This window comes from Montipora foliosa, chromosome 7 (assembly GCF_036669935.1).
Source record: "Montipora foliosa isolate CH-2021 chromosome 7, ASM3666993v2, whole genome shotgun sequence".
NCBI lineage: Eukaryota > Metazoa > Cnidaria > Anthozoa > Scleractinia > Acroporidae > Montipora > Montipora foliosa.
In genome coordinates, this window is record NC_090875.1 from 25525936 (window position 1) to 25543787 (window position 17852).

The 17852-nt window shown below is 38.7% G+C and overlaps 1 protein-coding gene across 4 annotated transcripts in view; it reads right to left on the reverse strand.

The window, feature by feature from the left end:
• Positions 1–997: 997 nt before the first annotated feature.
• Positions 998–17852, reverse strand: part of LOC138011555 (serine/threonine-protein kinase TBK1-like) — a 33456-nt gene continuing 16601 nt past the window's right edge. For all 4 annotated transcript variants that reach the window (XM_068858620.1, XM_068858622.1, XM_068858621.1 and 1 more), the window contains 18 exons: positions 17707–17817; positions 16841–16958; positions 15635–15699; positions 15441–15570; positions 13994–14063; positions 13234–13295; positions 12971–13062; positions 12770–12871; positions 12486–12544; positions 11524–11600; positions 10445–10560; positions 9730–9806; positions 7562–7700; positions 6288–6384; positions 5323–5474; positions 4466–4537; positions 4291–4356; positions 998–4191 (listed from right to left, as the gene is read on the reverse strand). In XM_068858620.1, the coding sequence (XP_068714721.1) occupies positions 4140–4191; positions 4291–4356; positions 4466–4537; positions 5323–5474; positions 6288–6384; positions 7562–7700; positions 9730–9806; positions 10445–10560; positions 11524–11600; positions 12486–12544; positions 12770–12871; positions 12971–13062; positions 13234–13295; positions 13994–14063; positions 15441–15570; positions 15635–15699; positions 16841–16958; positions 17707–17817 (1657 nt within the window). In that variant the 3' untranslated portion in view covers positions 998–4139. The remainder of the gene's footprint in view (positions 4192–4290; positions 4357–4465; positions 4538–5322; positions 5475–6287; positions 6385–7561; positions 7701–9729; positions 9807–10444; positions 10561–11523; positions 11601–12485; positions 12545–12769; positions 12872–12970; positions 13063–13233; positions 13296–13993; positions 14064–15440; positions 15571–15634; positions 15700–16840; positions 16959–17706; positions 17818–17852) is intronic.

Below are 17852 nucleotides of genomic sequence, written 5' to 3' on the forward strand. Positions count from 1 at the left end.
AAGGGTGGGGAGGCATTTCCTCAAGGTTCGATTACGTAACAAAGAGAAATTAACAGTGGAAAAGAGTTCTTCAAATTTTCAGATGGAAGAACTGTCTATAAACTGGTTTACTCTGCATCGCCAGCAGCCTCGCCTACCAGTAGACTTGCTTAATTAAAGAGAACGGCAAGCGTGTCTGACCATAACACGACGGGTGGTCACTGCAGTTGTACTTTGTATTGTACCCTACCACACCCTTGACAAGTGAAAGCCAGTCAGTCCCTGCGTTAAAACTCTTCAGAGAAAAACTGTTCAGTGAAGGGAACTCGGAGTCGTCGTTGTTATTGTCATCCGTGCACAACTGCAGAAGCAAGTTAATCCAAAATGAGCAAGAAAAAAGATTCGCGAAATACCTTGCAAAACTGTTTAAACATGGCTCAAATGCTTCCTATCAGACAGAAAACATGGCAAACATTTCAACCTCGTTCCCAGGCCGCCCACCTTCTCCTCGGCGGAGAAAAGCCCTGGGAACGAGGTTGTGGACATTTCTTCGAAAAATCAATCTTTCATGTAATAATAATAATAATAATAATAATAATAATAATAATAATGATGATGATAATAATAATGATAATAACAATAATAATAATAATAACAAACACAAGTCCAAATACGGTAAGGCGTTACCAGTGTCAGCGATATTCACCATTCACTAGCAGGTCTCTTTTATTTTGCGCGAGCATGGGAAAAAAAAAAGAGACCTCTGCTACGAGTCGAAACTCACTGCAGGTTCAGCATGCACGGCGATTACTTAGCGACCGATCCCTCACACGACACTTGATGTAAACTCATTAACAAAAGCAGAGTTTTGACCCATTGCGCATGGCAGACGTGGTCTCTTTTCCCGCACTCGCTAGCCCAGCGAACGCAAAAGAAAAGAACCTATGCAAGCAGGGAATATTTGCCACTAAATTACAGCAAAAAAAAAAAAAAAAAAAAACAGACTTTTTTACCCAAATTACACTAACTATGAAGCGAATTTATTTACAACTGAATAACACCACACATACTTTTCACACACTGGTCTACAATAATGGTTATGGATTAACACTTGTAATGGCTTACTAAAGCGCTATAATACACCACATCGAGTAGGTAAAGGTAAAGGTACACGTTATTTAACGTCGGAAGTGCCTTTACTCTCCAGAGAGTATTCTCCCAGGAAGCCGACAGTGCGCTCATTTTACCCCCCTCTTCCCATCAGTGCTCCGTTTTAAGGGTATTTAAAGCTACTTAGGCTACACTAAAAGGAAAGAAGTCGAAACAAGGATGTGAGATCCGGGGATCGAACTCGGAACCTGTTGCACCAAGGCCGCGCACTAAACCGACTGTGCCACCCTTGCTCCTTATTGATAGTAATGGTATAGCCCGGTCGAGAATGAGAAGGCAGTCCAAGTCTCGGGACGGTGGAAGCGGAATAATTGGATTTCAGTCATTCCTTCCATTTTTTTTTTCAGAGTTATTTATTATTCATTAATGAATTTGTTTTTTGATATTAATTTTTCCGTATTCGTTATTCCGATTGTTCGAGCACTAAATATTCCTTATTCATGCTCTTTTTTAAGCCGTTATTCATTATTCCGCTTCCACCCCCAATCGAAGTCTGTGGTTTGGTTACTGCACCTTCTAAAAGACATGTACATGTAATGCATAAAATGCCGGTTACTGCAACTTAACTTTCAGACCTTCTAAGAAGACATGTCATGCATAAAATGCCCGGATTTAATGCAATGGCCAAAACCCTTGGCGGCTTTACCGAGCAAGATAATCTTTGATACATTTGGAAAGAAAGTCAACGGATAGAGGAAGAGCACCGAAATACGTAACAAAAGAAACCAACTTGGAATTGATTCAGTCATTGGGCCGGAAACGTACATCGGAATACGTGCACAAAAACACACGGAGGTTTGCCCTTACCGAAGTCTCGCTAAGGGCGATATGACCTCTTGCAACAAAAGAGTTTTATCTATTTTGGGATAAGATCCAAATTTACAATAATTCGGTATATCAGATTTTTTACTTAATTTTCTGTTTTAGCTCTTTTGTTGTTTAACCCCGCGAGTGTTTCATGAAATTCTTACACGGCAGATTAGCCCAGAAATTTATTCGGACATAAAGACCGTGCTAAGAAAGCATTCTGCTTCGAAGATTCACAAGCTTTTGTCCTCATTTCCTAGGAGCTCGTGCGTGGAATGCAGGCTAAAAGTCACAAGAAAACACAGTAAAAGGCAATAACCCAATCACTATTAACCCTGAAATAGATCTCTTAATTAAACAAGTGCAGTTTCTTTAAATCAACTTAATTTCCTATTGAAGGATTGTAACAAACAGGCGCCGGTTTGTCTTACTGGCAACACAATAAAAGAGATGTGTTCTCATATGAAAAAGAAAAATAACGCTGTGGAATGAAACGTTCAAGACCTTAAACCGGGAGGACTTGTGAATAAAATTAAATGAAATTCTTACACACGGAATTATTCGGAAACACTTAAGGAAAAACTCAACATTCCTCTTTTCCACTACCGAAAAACCGGCGAAAAATGATATCGCGAGTCAAAAACGTGTGCATTATAACTTCCGCGAGAAAAACAAATTCCGTGATTTGTCTTGTATCTCCTACAGCAAATCACGTACAGCAAGAGCAATGTCCACAACCCAGGCCTCTTACTGGCTGCATTGAGCCGCCTTTCCGATCTTTCAGGATTTCGCAAAATATATTTCAAAGGAAAAAACACTCCCTTTAAGGGGGAACGTTCCTTTTATTTTGGTAGCGATTACGTCTTCCTCGAACACTAATCCAATTAAACAATTAGGTTGGGCCAATGTGGTAGGTAAGGTATGCACCAACGCGCAACGTGGGTAAATTTATGACAGAGGTCATAAATGAAAATTCAAGCAAGTCAAGCGGGTGCGATCGAATATAAATCAGTTACAAGATAATTTCTCTTGGTTGGTTAACTATTTAAATGTGGGGTCTTCCTCCTATTCTATAATAATGATTATATTTTTCTACTGCAAAACATCGGCCTAAATACCGTGGGGGAGATCTTGGTTTGAACCGGTGTGTACTCAATCCCCCGCCAACCCCTAGGTGATGAAAATTGGAACAAAAATTCAGATCCCACCAGCCCAAAGTCAATGTAAGTGAATTAAATAAAACCTAACTCTCCAGCAATTACAACCTAAAATTCAAATTGCTTAGAGTTTGAGTGCACACAGAATGGACAGCGACAGTCTTCACGACCGTCACAAAACGGCAAAAACAGTCTAAAATCATCTCTGGAAGACATATTTGCGCACCACCAACAAATTAAGAAGCACGCCTCAGCTTAAGTGTGACAAACGACACCAAGGTTTGAGGGACAACTCAAAGAGTGGATCCCTGAGGTACTGGGCGTAAACATGTGGCTAGACTAAGCGCCCCACAAGCAGGGGGGGGGGGGGGGGGAGGGAGACTGGTAAAAGGATTAGCGACAGGACACATCATGGTGGCTGATAGAGGAACTGAACTTGATCTTCAATGGCAGCTCCGTCTGGGGAGGCCATCATCGATGCATTATTGCCCAGGAGTAAATGTTGTCAGGGTCTCGACATCTACAAGGGCCAGGTGGCCTATGTCGTGGACGTACTACTCCACCGGTATGGGTAAACTTTTGCATCACAAACCCGGCTACACAGAGGGTGAAAGGACTGAAACAATAAACGAATTGAAGTCTCTGTTGCAACAGGTGGGAGCATGTGGAGACATCCGGATTGCCGCCGAATTTCCCCGGGCGGTTACTGCTTTGTTTTTTTAACTACTGCATCCCGGTGTCTTCTCACATCTACTTCTGCTATGCTCTTGTGGACGGCCCATAGCCGGGCAGCACCAGATGTTTGGCCGGAGTTTTCAACCTGTCTGGCGCAATGCAACAAGCCTTCACGTCATTCCAGTAGACTAAGAGAGGGGGCTGGGGCTCCCTGACCATAAGAGGACAGCTGTCCTTACATGATATAAAAAACAATTGCCTTAGTTTACGATAGCATTGAATCAAGTTTACGACGTATTTTAGTGGTAAAATGCTGGTGCCATCATTGAGGTATCACGGTCATGTCACATTTTAACTCTGCGGCTGTGATCGATGTCCTTCTTCTCTCACTGCTTCGTCTAATCTGTCAAAGAAACACGAAGACAAGTTAGCAACAGTCAGTCTTCATTTAGGATGAAAATGACAAACTGCGATCAGCCGCAAAATGGTTCCTTTCACTTACTGGTTTAAGTTCTTCATCAGGTGGTCATTTACAGACTCGTAATGCTTGATCAAGCTACCAATAAGACTGGAACACAAAAACGAAAAAAAACATCAGATGTTCGGTGGGGTCTTAATAGGCCATTCTACAGTTGTTTTTGCTCAGTACTGGAAAGGTGGGACTGGGTACTCTTTACCTTTCAATTTGTTGCGTGTTGTTTCTGGCAGTTCCCAGGGACTCTTTCGTGATGTCGGACAGTGTGTCAAGCCTACACAGAAACCAAAAAGAAGAAGAGAAAATGTAATAATTTTATACGGTGTTCAGTGTGAGTCCAAAGTTAATTTAAGACAGGTTGTTTTGTATTACAATGATTCACTTTAAAAACTCGCGCTATATGACCACAACTCAAACGTCTTTCTTCGCACCTGGTGCAGATGGATACATTTTAATTGGGGAAGGATTGGTTCATTTCCTTGTGTGAGCCTGTATTTATTAGCTAATATAAAAAATACCATAATACTCTGTTTGTCGCTCCAAAATTTGAGATAGGACACAGCTTTTTACAACCTCTAATTTAATTGGATCCCTTTAGGACGCAGCTCTATTGCTTTTAGAGCGAGGGTCCACCGTTTCTTTTGTATCGTTCTTTGTGTCCATTGTTTTCTGAACCAATCCCGAGAGCCGTTGTAATAGCTGAGTACTGACCCTAAAATTTTGCATGAGCAATTGTTTCCATTGTCTTTAAGGACCATTAAAAGTCCCAAGAGAAAATAAAAACAATGCTTAAGCAACAAACAAATAAAAACGGTAGGTCACCAACAACACCTGAAATTTAGAGGGCCTTTTTGTGGACCTGGCGTGTTGCCATGGTAAACGATATGACGTCATAAGTGTCCTTAAAGTATTACCCAACAATAGAGTTGCAAAGATATTTATACTTTGCCTACACTATATCTTCGGTATTTTTCATCGTTTCACAAACACTATAGCAACGAAAAACCCTTTCGAGCCTCCTTATAAGTCTCATCTGGTACAAGTTCAAAAGCTACATACTCATGTCCTAGGGCTTGCATAATGCCACTCGTTATTTCCTCATCGTCATAACCATTCACAGATTCAGATTCTCTTGAAATTGTCCAGGCTGTAATGAGGTGTTTAAGTTTCTGTACAATGGCTTTGGATTTCACATGGCATTCTTCTTGAAGCTAGAAAGAAAATATGTAGCTACTGTAGCACTCAGTGGGTTGAGCTTTGGTCCTGAGCAGGGAAATGGGATAGGCGAGGTCAGGAAACCGACCCCATTCCAAAAATCCAAATATTTCAGCACACCCTATGACAACTCGGCCGACCACCAATAGTCCTAAATGTACCAATACAAATACATCTGCATAGTAAAATCCATGTACACTACTTTGCAATGGACAAAACAAAGTGTCCCCTTCATGGAATTGTGTTTGCACGGCGTTGTTGTCAGGGCCGTAGGAATATTAATTTTTGTGCGTTTCACAGTTTGCGGAGTAACATGAATCTCATTTAGTTGGCTTTGGCGGAGAAACCACTTCACCATTTTTCGCTGGAGTTCTTATTTTACCATGTCTTCTCTCTCTGTCTCACACACACACACACACACACACTCTCTTGGATGGCTCGGTTTAGCCGAGTCGTTCAATGATTCTGCCTTTATGAAGAGAGAAGTCGTAAATGGTTTGAACACAGGTGCCGTATCATAACTAAGTAAAATACGATCGTCCGGGTGAGTGTAGTCCTCAGAAGGACTGAATTTAGGATCACATTGACTGAAGTTTCGGCAACCTGAGTGGAAGGCATCTTCACAGTGAAGGATGACTTCCGCTCAGGTTGTCGAAACCTCAGTCAAGGTCATCCTAAACAATTCTCAGCGCTAAACTTCGCAGCCGTTATTTGGTCACGTGACATTCCAAATAAAGGCTTCGAAGGAGACTAAAACACTTACCCAGACGATCGTACTTAAAATTCTTCGGGTCAATTATCACACTTACTGCTTGCAGTGCAGAGCGGTGAGCTTCCATTGCTTCTGTTTGACCCACAAAGGAATTGTGAAGGATCTCCGCTTCATCGTAACAGCTATTTACCTCTCTGAAAAAGGGAATCATGCAAACGCATCACAAGTCTACGTAGCTGGCGGTATTCTTGGCGCGAGAGGGAAATTAACGAACGGGGAAGTCGCGAGGAGAATGAGGAGGAGCGCTGAGCGCTGTTTTACAGCACCGCCCCTTCCCATTCTCCGCGCGGCTTTTGCCTCTCGCCCAATAATACCGCTTTTACGCAGGCGGAAGGCATCACCAGCTTTTCCTCCCGACATCCAGCAAATTGTAGGTCATTCGTAATAGGTGGCTTTCACGTGACGTCATCGCTGCCATGTTGGTGGATGAAGACAAAAGATCTCTTATTGTCTCCTTTCGTTCGTCCACCGGCCTTTGCCACCTCAGTCTCAAGGGCGGAAAACCATCGATACTTCCGCAGATTAGAACTGAACTTGTTAAACGCTGTTTCCTGCACAGACGTCTTTTTAACTTCATTAATGTTTTATAGGTAGGGTCATGTCAAATTTTTGTCTAATTGGTTTATTCACTGTTATCCGAAACGTTTGTGTTGGAATCAATGAAGAACTGAAATTATTTTGTCCACAAACCTCTAGCAAGATTATCTCCACTGCATCGAAAAACACACTTAGTATAGTGATAAAGAAAACGTGCACTTCGCTATGGTCAATGTGCTAAGCCCTGGCGTAAACTCAAATGTAACACCCCCTTTATAACGTCTGTTTCTTCAAACTACCAAATGCAAAAATGGATACCAATAAATTAGCCCTGTTTCAGAGCCAAAGAGTCTTTCAATTTCATAAGTGCTAAGAGGCTAGTAAGACTAATTAACTCAATAACAAAAGAAAAATCTATTGGCGGTCATTTTTGCGTTCGTTTTGATTACTGTGATTCTTTCCATTTTCAAGTCCCACAAGCCAGAATTTCCTTACCCCTTAGAATCCCGACAATTTGCGACCTCATTCTAGTAACTCTGTCGGAAGTCTGCTGAAAATGCAACCCCAATATAGTCAATCCAGTCGTGAAAATGCGACCCTATCCAGCGGCACATCCCAATTAGACCAATAATAGGAAGTATCCCCCCCCCCCCTCTCCGAATTCAGCTCCTTCCAACCTCCACCATTTCAAGGAAGTTGCGAGACATTAGTGAAGGGATAGTACTAACAGGAAATCGCACAAGTTTACAACAAAGGAATATAAATGAAAATTACTTAAGCCACTGGATGAGCCTTGCATGTAACTGACTTCTGAGACCCATGGCATCTTCAGTTACTTTGGTGACCTTTTCACACAGCACAACAATCTTTTTTCGGTCAAATCCGTGCCTCTGTTCGTCTGCATAAGACACTCCTTAACAACAAAACAGAAAGCCAAGTGAGACAAAACGTTGTGAGGTGGATGCAGATGAAATTGTCTTCCAAGAGATTCAATGCAACAATTTTGGACACTTCACTTCAGTTCATTTTTATTCATACTACACAAGTCTCATGAAAATATTCAGATTTGAAAAAGTAACTACATGAAATATTGTGAAAGGAAATGAAAAAGCAAATGGCTTCTGTAGATTAAAACACTAGAAGCTTACAGTGCACATACTTCAATCATTTGCTGTTTTTCGCATGTTCCATCATGTGACCTACTGTAAATCTCCCATTGTTCCACTACCGTTGCAGGGGCGAAAGAGACATGCTTTGGTCAGAGGACTGACCATAGCCAAGATACCGTAATATCTTTAGCAAAAATGTAAGCAAACCAAACAGTTACACTCTATCCAGCATCCGAACAGCACCGCTGTCATTGATATTTCGACCTAATCTTTGTTAACTGTTTAATTGGACAGTACTCTTTAAATAATCACTAGCCTGCATAGATCATGTAGTCGCATGTACGTCAATTTTTTTCCTTTTTTATATTAGTAATCGCTTTGGAATTGTTTGTTTATTCGTATTCTCAGTATTGGACTGGAACTAGCTTGCAATGGAGGTTAATGCGGGGGAAAAAATGAAAAAGATTTGCATTTGAAAAGATATCCCCGCATTACCCTCCATTGCAAGCTTTTTCCAGTCCAATAATGAATTATGAGAATACAAATATACTCCATTCCATATTATAATCAATATTGTATCCCAGTCCCTGCTTTTTTATATGATTTGCTGTTAATTTTAGTTCTTATAATTCTTGTAACAACATTGCAATTCATTAATTTGCGATGATGTTGTGATTAAACCTTACTATATTCTATTCTATACTGACAGCAAATCAACCATTCTTGAGTGCTTTGTCAGCAGCATCCCAAAGTTTTCGTACAAGCAATTATATTACTTGTAAGGATTAGAGTGAGTTTAAATCGAGTGTTGTAAAACCAAAACCAAAGTAATTACTTTGGCCAATCAAAAAGGACGGAGACAATCCAGTAAACCAAGCAAAACTCGAAGTAATTACACATAGCCAGCACAAAACGTGGGAAAATGTGCATGCGCGAGCCACGATTGGTTTTGGTTTCACTTTTGATTGGTTGAAAAAATGGTGCGAGAACTTTGAACCAATCACTGAGTGAAGTAATGCAAAACTAAAGTAAATCGGTAATTACTTTCGACACTCAATTGAAAACCGCTCTATTTACAATAGAATTTCTCCATTGCTTAGTCAGTTTATTATGGTATTTCTGCACTTTCTGATTGACCAAAAGATTATGCACCACAGGAAGACCAGGAGCCCATCAACCGGAGCTTCCATCTGTATAGTACCCTTGAGTGACCCCTGTCCAGTATCTTTCTATTTTTAGAACTACTATATTTTGACGAATGTGATTGAGAACATACGTGAAGTGGTTCACATACTTATAGCTGACCATTGGTCTCTTATGATTGGCCCATAAGGAAACAACCCCTAAAGCCCCCCTGGGAGGTGCTTCTAAAAATAAAAAAAGCCGGAAAGGGTTAACTCATCATCAAAACATGCTTCAGTTGTCTTAAGGAAATAAATTCTATATACATGGTCATTCCACTTTAGGTCATCCCTTATAGTAACGCCAAGTATTTCAGCTGATTGAACAATTTTAAAAGTGTAGTACCATTGGCCTCAAGTGAAACAGTGTCTCCGTTTGGTTTCCGTCGAAAATCTATCCGGAGCTCCTTGCACTTAAATGAGTTTTTTCAGTTTGACTCAGAGGGTTAATATGGAAGATGGAGGCTCCGGGTAATGGCTTCCTGTGAAATACTTTTTTCATGCTTTTCGCCGAATGCGCAAATATACTTGGAATTATCCTTGACTAATTTGAATGGCTGCGTCTAACTGCACTGCACAGAGAAATGTATCTGTTTTAGTTTGACAGGTCTGGAATGAAATCTGATTTGTTGATAACAATGGTATTACTAACTTCGTTGATGTTTATCTCTTCGAAAAAGCGTGTATATGTCTTCAATATTCCTCGTGTACGTTGACACCAAGTTGAAACTACAAAAGAGAGAAAAGAGAGGAATAAACTACTCTTCTTGTTTCTTAGGTCTAAAGCAACTGGTAAATTAGGCAAATGTGAATTTCTACATTTTCTTCAACATCCGTTCGATTTTGTTGAATATCGATGTTGAACCCATTTGCTGTGTTAAAACATGTTGAATCGAAGTTGAATCTATGTTAAATGAATTTAAAAGCGTTTAAACTTTGCTTCAAACCAAACACTCTATTCAGCATCCGAAAAGCACCGCTGTCATTGATATTTCACAACTCATCCATGTTAATTGATTTAAGGGTCAAAAAAAATGCCAAGATAAGGAGAAAGAAAAATTACAATAACCACTTTAAAAGTGTTGGACAACATAAAATAAATACAACGAAAGGAAAGAGAAGCATGGATGGACACAAATGAACAAGATTGAAACAGATTGCGTTTGAGTAATATTGGAAAAGTCGGCCCAACGTTTTTCAAGTTTATGGCAAATCGCCTGGATAAAGGCCGTTTTTGCGCAGAATTATCTTGTTCGGAATTCCACATTACCATATAAATTCGGGATAAACTAAAGATTTCCCCCAAAGCACCCTAAAATAACATGACATAGCCCCTTTAACTAAAAAAGATTTTTTCAAAAACTTACAATTTTTTGTCCTCTGCATCATCCCTGAATTTTTCCAAGAAGGCGTTGAATCTGTCGGTCTCCACAACACTGGATATTAGGTCCCTAAACTGAAGTCCCTGATTTATTTTGAGCAGCTGTCAGGGAGAACAACTCATTCTCTATTTTTGAATTCCCCACTATACACTTTGTTTGCCCCCCAAATTTTGCAAAAACCATTGTTTTCAAATGCTCTTGGGAATATGCAGTGTCCCCAAGAGCATTTGAAAACAATAGTTTATGCAAAATTTGGGGGGCAAACAAAGTGTATTATCGGGAATTCGAAAATAGAGAATTTGCAAAAAGCTGTATTGTAAGGTATTAATCAGTTCCCTATATTGTGATCATGGTAGTTCAATCCCGTCTCCAAAGAGCCACACCCATGAATTCTAACCTCTATAAAGCAGTTGTATTTTCAGTTCTTTTGTGGGAGGCGCGGTGGCCTCATGGTTAGTGTGCCAATGTTGGCCGTGTAGCACTTATCTTTCAACAGAATATAACTATTGGAGGGTAATGTGATGTGCTATATTCTACCAATGTAAACCATGTAAGCGTTAGCCCCACTAATGGAAATGGGTCCACACAAGGACAGAGAATAACTCTGACCAGGGTGGGAATTGAACCCATGACCTTTGGGTTAGATTACCTCAGCTCTACCGACTGTGTTACAAGGTCAGAAAGGGGCAGGACGTGGGAATCTACTTGATGTTGATTTCACGGTAATGAATATGTACAAGTACAAGGAAGTTGAAAGCGTTGGCCATGTATAAGTTTATATTTCAACAGAATCAATCTAACCCGAAGGTCGTGGGTTTAATTCCCACCCTGGTCAGTGTTTTTCTCTGTCCTTGTGTGGGCCCAATGCCATTAGTAGGGCTAATACTCACATGGTTCACATGGTTTACATGGGTAGAATATAGCACTACAAATTACCCTCCAATAGTTAAACTGAATGTAAGTCTGGCAAATGAAGTTACTGTATGTGTAAAATATTGATGAGGGTGGTAATCTTGTGAACAAAAGTGTTTGTTTTTTAGGTTTTCAGGATTGAAATCAACAACCTCTGCTCCACTTTGTCTTTTTGCATCAGTCCATTTCTTGATAGTCTGAACTTCTTCCCGGAGGGAAACGATCTCATCTGCAGTTAAAATCAAAATTTGTAAAATCAAGTATCAATAATATTAGCTATTCAAGGTCTTACTTGTCAAAGAAGTTAAAAACTAGTAGGCCTGAGATTTTCTAGAAAACAAGAGGCCAATCAATAAGTTCTTTGATATACAGCCTCGGGACAACAAAATGAGGCACACGCAACGAACATTTTTCAGAGATACCAAGTGTTGACAGCACAGTAAATAGTTAAATTTGGTTGAGACCATGTGACCTTTAATCAGCTAATGACAGCCAATGTCACATCTAAGAAAAGTGGACCTGTATAATAACATTACAATAATTATTTATTATTATTATGATTATGATTATTATTTACTTACTTAGCTTGAGGGTAAATAACACCATTGGAAATTTCAAAAAAATCAAGTTGACATAACTACAAAGAATGGATTACTTGTGTATGAACCTAGAAAACATCCTGCCCATTTAAATGATCAAGTGGCATTCCCTATTACCTCTCTTTACACCCAGCTAATGGGCATTTGCCGTCGCAGCACCATCATTGTGGAATTCTCTGCTTAGTGAGCTTCGCTCAATCACTTGTGTAAATAGTTTTAAAGCTCATCTTAAGACCTTTCTTTTTAGGCATGCATGTACTTTCGCTAATTATTTATCAATTAGTTTTTACCATATTGGCTATATTTTTTGATGTATTAGTAGTCCTTGCCATATTTTTAGTTAGATATTTATTTATTTCTCGTATTTATAACTTAAGAATGCGCATCTGATCATAGTCATGTTAAGATGTGCAATAGAAATGAATAAATTATTATTATAATTATTATTATTATTATTATTATTATTATTATTATTATTATGGTTAATGGAAGCTGGAATCATTTAGCTGGCTTACCTTGAGGTTCTGAAAATTGTGACAACAGAGTATCAAGGACCCATGCGAGATGAGAATGACTACAAAAAATGAAAAACAGTCTGTTTTAACAGAGTTTTGTGCTTATGGTAGTTTAACTTTTGCATGTTATTCGGAGGGGATTGAACACTCTGGCTCTCAGTTCGAGCTGCATACCCACTCCTGTGAAAGAGTACTGAATATAGATAGGAAAAAAATATTACTGGGCTCGCCACTACATCAACTTATCTCCTCTTCTAACACAACATAAGACATGGGATGTTCACCTGGTGTAGCAAACTTTTGAAGTATGTTCTACTGCTGTCCACTGAGATTCAATTTGCTTGCAGAAGGACACATACAACGTCATCACTTTCTTAAGATTTTTTCTGCAATGCAACAACAACAACAGATCCTTTAAGTTCGTTTCAATCAAATGGATACGTTATGAAATAATCTAATACAACCAAAAAATTAAGATGACTAACAAAATGCTCTCAATTGTATGTAACATCGCCTTCGTTGCCCTGGTGTACTGTTGGACAGCATATTTGCAGAAATGAGCTCGGGTTGTCATTATCTGTGTGAGAAAAATTTTGAAAATGCAATTATATTAATTTGTAAACCCAAAAAAATCAATTACTCATTAATGGAGGTCACGGTTCAGGAAGAAAGGGGGAGAGCAAAATTTTCCAGTGAGTTATTATTTTATCCCATGCAGTTAATCAAAGCTACTCTATTTGATTCCAACCTTTGCCGCAGAAGCATCAGATTCAAAACTGCAGTGTTCCTCTGAAAGTTTTGTTAAGGTAGCTACAAATGGGAAATTTAAAAAAGGGAGGTCTTAATCTACATGGTAAACTAGTTTTAGCATAGGTAAAAATCTGTTCAACCATATGTGATTTTAATTTCAACAAAGACTTTAAAGGCACCATTGAACATTCAAAACATTTAATTTTACAAAAATAAAATGTACTGTATTTGCTTTACACAAAGTTGAGTGTGGCTTAACAGGTAAATATTTCATCAAATACGATATAAGTCAAAGACCACTGGCAGACGTTCGTGAATTTACCACTTCTGTTATCAGCATATGTCCCCCCATTTCTCATTGACTGCTTTCATTAATTCAGCTTATGCAACATGTTGGATGAAAGAAAAAATGTTGCTAAAAATGCTTGATCTATATGAAAACCTGATACATTGTAACCACTTAAATGCAATGCTAGGGGAAATGACTAAGCAATCAACTACTGTATCATGTTCTGTCAACAGCATGTCACAAGGAAATGACTCCACATGCAAAAAACAAGGGGGTTAAAACCGTTTTGAAATCTGATTTCACCAAAATTCAATGTTTGATCAGACAATAAAACTTTGTCTTTGCATGGATGGTTACAAAATAAAAAGTGTGTTCTTGTAGGAACATACTAAAATTTTGTTTCCTTAAAGGACATCATGTAATTCCCATAACCTGGTAGCAGAATACAGAGTAACATGGATAAACTTACGTATTTTGTGAAGATAAAGTCTGTCAGGTGAAATGTTATCTCCACCGATCATTACCATGAAAGAATCTTCCTGAAAAAAAAAAGACAACTTTTGAAAGCATATCTTAAAGGCAATTTACTAATAAAGAACCTATGACTGGGCAGGAATACAAAAAAAAAGTTCAGAGTTCATAGTCTCACCAGCACTGAAACAAATCTGCAGTAAACCCCATTACTTAGAGCCACAAGATTTGTAGCCAATGTCTGCCATTCTTTAGGGTAAATCATTATTTCAAGTTTTCACTGCTGTGCTGTGTCAAAAACTGCTATCTACATACATGTACATGTCAAAACTGTAAAAAAAATTTCGTGTCATATACACTTTAAGTTCTTGAGTGGAGGCAAGGCAATTGTCCTTTTGCAAAATCTGTGTGTGTTAATATCTGCCTGCCTTGTGAGGCCCTCCTGGTGTTAAGCTTGCAAAACACCAACCTATTCGATAGAAGGTTATCCCACTGCACATATTACCCAACGTAAAAGTTAGGCGTTTGTTTGCTCAGGGTCCGTTTGACAATAATTAAAAGTATCGAGCTGTTTGCCAAGAGTTGCCTTGCTTTTGTCCTGCTGTTTTTGAAATAAAAATGAAAGGAGTTTTCCTGTTAACTACCTGCATAACGTCGTGCAAGTCACGGCGGCTTGTGTGCGACCGAATGTGACATGTGTTTCCATGGCTGAAATCTTCAACAAACTAAGGGGCAAATGAATTTCGATATTTCCATTTGAGGTCTTATAAACTTTCTCTTCAAAAGGACCGCTTTTCATTTTAATGACATGCATTTTTCAGATGAAAACTTTTGGCGACCACAATTTGCAATTTGGTGCCCATATAAAAAAGTTAATTTCAGACCCTGTTGCTTGGGAGTTGGTAAAACAATGACTTGTGACTAGCTTGCCATGATTATATACACCAGAATGGCTCAGGAGAGTAGCTTGAGTTCGTGAAATACCCTGCAAGAGCAAATCCTTCTTTGAACACCAGGCTGTCAAGTGGGAGGTTGTGAGTTCAACTCCGGCCAGACCAACACTCAGGGTCTTTAAATAACTGAGGAGAAAGTGCTGCCTTAAGTTTGTAACGACATCTGCGAATGGTTAGACTTTCAAGTCGTCTTGGATAAGGACTACAAGCCAGAGGGCTAGTCTCATAACCCTTGGGTATAAATTCTGTGTTAGAAGAACCCACACACTCTTTGAGAAGAGTAGGGCACAGAGTTCCCAGTGTTGTAGTCTGATCTATGGATATAGGGGTTGGGTGTCAATTGGGACGAAAGTTCTGTTCCTCTCCCCTGCCACTCCATGAATTGTGGTGAATAAATTAAAGTTAAATTAAAGTTAAAGTTAAAGTTAAAGTTAGGGACCAGAAGATCATTATGTACTCTTTGAAACAATAGTTGCTAGTCTACATTCTCACCGATGTGTTAGGATATGATGACGCTGGTGCCATGGGATCTGGCTTGAACTCTTCATACTTAAACATTAACATTTGTTGCCTTGCACTAACTCCAGTCTGAACTGCAATTAACTCCTGAAATTTGGCAAACCTGTAAACAAACAAATATTTTAATACTTGACCTACTGCTGCCCTTTTTTTAAAAGTGCACTTACGTTTCATCTTGTTTGATGTATATCTTGTGAAAAGATGCAGAGTGCACTGAATATAAGTCAACAACCTGACAAAAGAAATAATAATAATAACAATAATAATAATAGTAATAATAATAATTTAAATACAAATACTTATAATAATAATAATAATAATAATAATAATAATAACAATAACAATAATAATAATAATAATAATAATAATGCTCATTACTAAAATTCAGAAAATTTTGAGTTTATAAAAGATGATTATACATACCGGTAAATTGTTTACAAAAAAATTCCTTTACAACATCTTTGAGTCAGAAAGAAAAAAGAAATACCAATAATAATAATAATAATAATAATAATTACAATAAAAACAACAACAACAACAATGATCACCAGCTTATATAGCTACGTGCAGGTGCTCTTCTTATCAGGGAAACTGACAGTGTAAATCCTTAAGTTTATCAATAAAAATTAAACCAGATCAAATCAACATTAAATTTTTACATTCTAGGTTTTGATGAGATACAAAACCTCTCATTATTAGCTGAATAGACAACAAAACATTTAAGCCTCTTGACAAGTAGTCCAGGAATCAAAACCCAGGACACACCACACAGCGCTGTCATTAACTTTTTAAGTAGGCTGGGAATTAGAGATGCTGGTGAGAAAACAGTGAATTTGTTGTGTTAACTCGATTGTTCCTCTCTTTAAGTAGGCAGGAATGAAACTTTACGTAAGTAGGGCAAATTCCCGGCCCCAAATGACTGCCCTGCACTACACCAACTTGTTTCCTATAATTTTACACTGTGCCAGGCCTTTTGGTATTAAATTTAAGACACATTTTTGGGCATTTCCACTGAATACACATTGCTATCGAATTCATGAGATCTTTTGGTAATGATTAAATGTAGAGTGTAAGTTAGAATGGTTTTACGAGTGGATAGCACTATATATATATTGGAATATTCACTATACAGTAGACAACTTAACAGGTAAACTTTCATACCAATAATTATTTTTTGTACAATGATATGTCCGCCAGTTTGTGCTATCCCCCTTTAGAACAACTTGGGTCAGTAGCTTCAACGAATGCCTTTACAAGCACATTGTATAACTTGACAATGGGGAAACAGGCAGTAATCAACAAGAGAATGTGCAAAATTAGGGCATAAAGACTGCCAGGAATATGAAATAAACAAGGTCTTGACAAAAGCTCACCTTTCTTGTCAAAATATCCTGCACATTTGAGAAAAAGTGTTCAAATGACATTGATGTAGGGGATGGTTCTGACTCCAATACACCAGCTAATACAGGAGTTATAAGATCTTTTAGCCCCCTGAAAAATTGATAGAAATTAAAATTAATTAATTTAGTAAGAAGGATATGAAATTGGGCGATCATGTGAGAAGAAATTTGCATGGAATACACTGGAGAAGAGAGGAGTCATGTCTTGTAGAACCAAGAATCCATTGGCTCAGTGGTTGAACGTCACATCGTATGACGTTGCAGGTCGAATCCTGAGATGGACCAACAATAACTGAAGAGAAGGAGCTACCTTTGTAATTACAGGAAAATATTAGTGTATACAGGGAACGATTTAAAATCAGAGTGAAAAAGTATGGATGAAAGAATCATACCATCAATCAAGTGCACTGTAAAAGTGAGGCATGTCTGGGAAGGGGGGATCCCCAGAAAAATTGGGTGGGGGTGACGTAATGACGAAGAAGCTTCTTCTAAAATACCCAAATCAAGACTCTAGTGAAAAAACCATACTCTATTTCAGACCAAAATGGTAAAAATCAATTAACTCATTTCAGACCAAAATGGCTAAAAAACCACACCCTTTCGGGCTGCACATACCCATATAAGGGAGTACCCCCCCCCCCCCCCCAACCAAGGGAGATAAGTAAACTTTCTTTACATCCAAGAACAACATCTCCATTTTTACAGGTCCCTGTTAATACATGTACTTAATTTAAGTGTTCAGTTTCAAACATGTAACAAACTACATGCACCCACCATCCCAGGCCATATTCCTCACAATCTATGGAGGACTTTATCAGAGAAGAGAATGACTGACTCACTGTGACAAACGTGTATGCTCCGGAAGTTTGTCGCTCCATTCGATGTTTTCTCCTTGACTCTTCTGAACTCCAGAAATTATCCCTGGCCTCTTCTTTGATGTAATTTGGTGCCTGAAAGTTCATGCAGCTATTTAGGAACAGAATAA